Here is a 6,262-nt window from a genome sequence, read left to right as displayed (position 1 = left end):
TTCACTGCTACAATAAATTTGTCTCGAACACACATTCTCAGGCTTCAAAGATTTTTCAATTCATGGAAACATAACTTATCTTTGGCCCCAGGTTCTCATTACTGTTACTGAGCACATACACCAGTATTGTGTCAAAACTTAGATTTGGTAACTAATTTTATTGAGAGTACACAAAAATGTAAGTCGCAAATATGTCAAAATTTGATGAATGATGATTTATGCAATGCTCAGATTTTGAATTCTGCAATGTAACAAAAATACAATGGTCATTTAAGCAAGATAAGAAAAAACCAAGATGGCAAGGTAAGTAGATAAGCCACAAAAATATGCAGGCAGAGCATGGATGTATATAGCTGGAGATCAGGATCGGTGGAGGAAGTACGGAATGGGTCTTCATCCAGCAGTGGGTAGAAAATGTCTGACCTGTCTTAGGAACACGGTATTTCCATTGCGAAACTTTTTGTCTCCCTTGAGCAAAGAGCACCCATTGCATAGTTTGTGCAAGACCTGCAAGTATGGAGTACTTCTAATATTTTGGAAGACGAAAGGTGACTTGCTAGTAGCCATAAAGTCCCAGTTCCGACCCAGTTAAAAACATGTGTAATACCAAGCTTTTAATAATTTTCTTAATATAAAGGCACCTGACAACACTTTATTTTAACCATTGTCTGAGAGCTGGGGAGGGGGTTCCTTGTCCCCGCAAACGGGGATCCCATTCCCATGTGCAAGCAAGTTATAATTGATGTCCGTGAGAGCTCATTATGGTGTATACCCTGCATGATGCCTCCTCCAGTACCTGTTTCCCATGGATCCACAGAGATAACAGCAACTGCCAACAAGACTGAATATACCGTAGTCCCAGTGCCGATGACCATAATCAAAAACAAATTCTTGTTCAGCATTTAAAACTTCTGAATTTGTAAGCACTGTCACTTCTTCATATATTTCTCATTGAGGTAGATAGAATGGATAAAAGTACGTCAAACTCAATATTAGTCACACTGTGATCTCATCATAAAATGCGTACAGAGTTATGAACATTCCATTTATCACCACCTGAAATGCATGATACTATACATAAAAATCATTGGAAGGACTTCTGCATTTAAAGCCTTTAAAACAAAATTTGTAAAGTTATAATTGATGTCCGTGAGAGCTCATTATGGTGTATACCCTGCATGATGCCTCCTCTGGTACCTGTTTCCCACGGATCCACAGAGATAACAGCACAGAAAACAATGTTTCCTGGGCATTCTTGAGCTGCTCAAGCAAACAAAAGTTCCAGTCCCATGTGCAAGCAAGAATTCATTTAACAGTGTTATACATGTCAACTGCTATTAAAGAACCATACATAAGCACCAGCAGCAAAAGGGTAATTTTTGTTTTGTGGTACTAAATAAAAACAAGTAAGAATGAGAACAAGTTCTTCAATTAAATTCACCAGTGAAATTTCTTTTATTTCTGAAAATCACAGGTATGTTAGACTGTAGGACATGGTGTGTCAACAAGGGAATAGATACTAATCATAAATAATTTTCTTCTCACATCTACAAACAACAGAGGGATAGTTGAGATTAAAGCTATCAATGCAGTTGTACATTCATATACAACTAGCTAGCACTCAGCTTACAGTAAGGGATTTTTCCCAGAGATAGAAAGGCACATCAACAGCTTACATAACTGTCCAGAATATTCACTGAATATTGTTTCCTAAGACATTAACACAAGTCTTCACAGTTCACTGAACTGTGTTTTGTTCCAAGCTGTTCTGTCTACTTGTAAATAAAATATAAAAGCTTCGTTGTTTACCATTTAGTTTGTAACTGTTCTGTCAGATTTATCATTTACTTCTGGTCTCACACTCAGCTTGAAGTTTCCAGTTTGGTCAAACTAATCCCACACTGACCGCATACTTAGAAAACCAAATTATCCATTACCAAGCAAAGTAATGGGATCTTTCTATACGACCACAGACATACACACATAAAAACCATTCTTTTGTCAACAATATTAACCACAAATGATGAAAAAGAAACCAATATTTCTGATAGTCTGCATTCACTTACGGTACTGTAAGTTTTTTCTCAAAGCTTTCTTATTTCTTATGTTTAATCTGAAAACATAAAAGTATCAAAAATACTTCAACAGCATACGTGATAGAACTGACTACTTCAGTCATAGTGTAACAAACCACGCTCTACACTATATGTTCATACAATAAAAGTCTTATATGGGCACAGGCACAACTGGTATTACACAATAATGCAACACAGTTCCAGTACACAGAAGCAATTTGATGCATTTGTGTTTCTTCCTTTATTTTCACAAATCTGCGAACTTTCTCTCTATTAATGTTATGCATATTCTTACACAGCTGTCAACAATCCAATGTTCTGTAGCATATATAGGGAAGGATGGTACATACTAAATTTCTCAAAACACTCTTGATTAGAACATAAATATCTGTTTAAATTCTTAAACAGATAATAAAGACAGCTGACAAATATTTCACTTATTCAACTTTTCTGGTAACAGAAGTGAGATCAAAAAATTACACAATTTTCTTACTTAAAATGTAATTTCATGGACAATTCTTATCACAAATTACATTATTTATTAAGCATATCACATAAAGTATAACATTTTGATGTGCATTTCACTAATTGAATCTACAAGTCGGTATCAAATTGGGAATAGCTATGTGTCACAATTTGGTTGTGATTTTAATTAATAGTGTAGCATTTTAAATTTTGTATGTGTGAGTAAGAAGGGGGGAGGGGTAGAGGCGTGAGGGGGGAAGGTGGAGATTCCACAAAATTAGGGGCATAATTTATACATAACACCAACTATGCTTGGGTGTGCACAAAAACTGGTAAATAACTGTAGCTTTAGTATGAATACAATTTGAATCTGTTGAACCTCCACTATTCCTTCCTTTACACAGTCACTGCACAAACTTCTAGACTAATAATATCTTTAATCTTCAGTTACTATCCGGCAGTCCTGGTCTTCTAAAATTACACACACAACCTAACCGTCATAATGCAAATTCAAACCAATATTCGTCCATCCTTCCCTTTTTTTGGGGGGAGGGGAGGAGAAGAGTGAAACAGTGAAAAACACCTAATTCCATGACAGCAGGGCCTACATCTGTATTAAAGTAAGTGATGCCCAAAGTGTCACTCAATATAAACTGAATTATGAGTGATATGTATACAAAAATCTGGAAAGGGGAAATTGCCAAATCATTTCCTGTACCATGCGAAGGACCCTATACTGTGAAAGAAAGTTACACGTGTAAAACATCAAACCCATTACAGATAATGCATGAAATCATATAACGGGCTCATATTATTCTCACGTACTTCTCTCTCAAACATCCTTGAGTGTAGATGTTACTGCAACCAATGATAAAACAGATATAAATAAAGTCATGATAGAAGGATGGGTATTATTTGCAAATATTCATATATAACTGTGTCTGACTGACGTTTACAAATATCTTGCTTGCAATATCGGTATGTCAGAAACATAGGAACAGAATTCCCCATTTTAAAATACATCTTTGTATACAGAAATCACTATATTTCACACGATTCTGATAGATCCTGTGTAGTAAAATGTGCTTTGGAAGGAAACACATTACCCAGTACTTACACATTTTTTATGGTTTGATCACCATAACATAAATGTGCTTCAATTTTCCTATGACTCTAGATGTATAGTTACCAACATTTACAGACCAGTTTAAACTGAAATGTTGTAGAAACAAAAAATGCACCTGTGAAAATGCAGAATACTTGGAAAATATTAAACTCATCACAGGAAAAATTAATTTGCTGTGACTTAAGCAGCGCAATGACATGGGATTTAAACAGGCAAACGTAAGCTGTGTTGGCTGTAGATCTGCAAGGAGTCCAACTCTAGCACAAGCTTCCAGCAACTACTAACAAATACAAATTTAATATCCATTGCATAATTTTCACACACTGAATTCGTGAATTCATTATTGTACGAAAACTCTTTCACTGGTCTGTTGCAAGGAATGAAATAAAGCTTCACCCATTTATTTTCTATTGTCTACAAAATTTGTGTAACTTATTTTCTGAAAAAAATTACCACTGCACCAGCAGCTGCAAAGTCAGCAGGGCATTAAAAATTTTCAATTGCAGCAATGTTTTATACACAGGAATTTAGTCTGATTTTTGCCTTTAGTCATCGACATTAAAAGAAAATAAAACATGCAATACAACAATAACTGTACAAAAGTCAGTCATTAAAAATGGGAACACAAAAAAAATTACAGGTGTGCTATCAACCACATAATAAAGTTCAACCCCAAAGAGATGACACAAAGTCAGCAGGTGTCAATAATGTCCTTCCTGCACATAACTTAACAGTCTCCTAGGCAGGGGTAGTTTCTGTATATTGTCAACCCTGGTGTACTGTCTTATAACGAACCTGCAGAGGTACTGAAGAGATCGTACTTGCGTGAAGCGAGATACAGGCTTCACCAAGCGAACAGGAAATGCAGGGTATCCTGGAGCACGAGGGCGAGAATAACAGAAAACAGCTGATTCTGAATAAGTCATAGAATGTGCAATTAGTTCAGAGATACTTGGAAACCCTTCACGTCCAGGATTTGCGTAGAAACTAAATACTCCATGGCTGTGCTCAATTCTGGCATGAAACGTCTTGCCTGCGCTTCGGAAACTGACACTTAGCAAGTAGCGATCTGCAGACGAATCTCTAACAAGGAACGAACCATCAGGTGCATCCAATAGCTTTTCTTCTGCCTCTTCTCGTGTAATTGGGCCCCAGTACCAGCCGTACTTTGCCAGCTCGAACAGCTCACCTGTTAGACTACGAGGGCTAGCCAAGCTCTCACTCTCCGTTTCAGTTTCGCTCTGAGTACCATTCTCATTCTTCAATCTCAGTATAAGCTGTTGCTGTTGTCCAGTGTCAGTTCCCGACCCTCCAGAATGGTCATCTCCGTCGGCTGAACAATCATCGTTCTCTTGTGATGTACGTTTCTTGACTAAGGGACAAACAGAACTTCCTCCCCACTGGCTAGCTTGTTGTGTTGACGTCTGGGAGGCACTCGACTCGCACTGCTGTGGAATTCCATTATTCGTCACTACTTGTATATGATTCAATTCTCCTACAACACGCAGAGGGTCCACTTTATCCGACACACACTCATCACTAGTTGAAGAATCGTGTAAACTACGAGCATAGAGTGTAGATGGATCTATGCCTCGAACTGCTTGCTTAGGCTTACTTTTCACCGTCCTTCCAACACTAGACTTTAAGCGAAATTTTTTCTTAAAGCTTTTCAATATACTCGGCTTATCGTTTGAAGTATTATTCTTGCACTGACATCGCGCACTCTCCTTTATCAAAGACGAGTCAGTCTTTGAACATTTTAGAGCAGATATCTGTGATTCGCCATTATCCTCTTCTTGCACTTCACAGCACCCGGGAGTTTTGTTTACATTTTGCCGGCCGCTTCGCCTAATTAAAGAGTTTTTCAACTGACTTAAATTCATTTTTGCACTGAGATCAGCTAACTACCTCCCAAATATAGGACAACATTCCTCGTCTACATCAACAGTACCCATAATTCACTATGAACTGAGACATAAGACCCCTGCTGTCCAGAGATGCACGGCATAAGTGTGAGACAGAAATATCGTTGTGTGCATTTTGAGACCGCCTGTAGAGCAACTGTAACCGCTCAGTAGAGTATTCAGAAACGAATATTAAATTAAATTCTGTAATACGAAATGACCCAAGTGCCAAAACACGGTAGTTGTATTTCGAAGTAATAATTAAAATTTTACAAATATTAGATATCTGATATAGAGAAACGCAAAGGGAATTCAAGGAAGACATAACAGAGCTACGTTTTGTTTTGAATATAATATATAAACCAATGCACAGCATTGTTAGCTCTCTTGAGTCTTTTGTTTTCAATGGTGCATGTTCGCAGTCTTCCGTGGTAGTCGGAAGTTAGATACGCCTAATTAAATATCATTCTAATAACTGGATTAGACATTGGAGTGGTGGATAACAGATTATTTTGAGATTGGGACAGAAAATAGTTGGACCTTATCATGCTAAAATCTTTGCCGATCGTTGTCAAGGCGATTCTGCTATTAAACGGGACGTGAGATATAGTCCCCGTGAAAAGACATAATTTGTGCTGAACAGACATTGAAAGAACTCGAACTTACGATTAATATCGTGTCGTGAGAATTAA

The 6,262-nt window shown here is 37.4% G+C and overlaps 1 protein-coding gene across 1 annotated transcript; it reads right to left on the bottom strand.

Annotated features, from left to right (window-relative positions):
- Window positions 1-1,444: 1,444 nt before the first annotated feature.
- On the bottom strand, window positions 1,445-5,622 carry LOC124605336 (suppressor of cytokine signaling 6-like). Its single transcript, XM_047136942.1, has one exon. It carries the CDS (start codon window positions 5,547-5,549, stop codon window positions 4,368-4,370), a length of 1,182 nt encoding a protein of 393 aa, XP_046992898.1. The 5' UTR covers window positions 5,550-5,622; the 3' UTR covers window positions 1,445-4,367.
- Between the last annotated feature and the right edge of the window lie 640 nt (window positions 5,623-6,262).

The sequence above is a fragment of the Schistocerca americana genome, chromosome 3 (genome assembly GCF_021461395.2).
Source record: "Schistocerca americana isolate TAMUIC-IGC-003095 chromosome 3, iqSchAmer2.1, whole genome shotgun sequence".
In the NCBI taxonomy this organism is placed as follows: domain Eukaryota; kingdom Metazoa; phylum Arthropoda; class Insecta; order Orthoptera; family Acrididae; genus Schistocerca; species Schistocerca americana.
Note: the sequence above shows the minus strand (reverse complement) of the source record. Positions and strands in the feature narration are given on the sequence as shown.

Excerpts from the sequence above, each read along its gene's own strand:
- LOC124605336 (XM_047136942.1), bottom strand. The coding sequence starts at position 5,549 with ATGAATTTAAGTCAGTTGAAAAACTCTTTAATTAGGCGAAGCGGCCGG.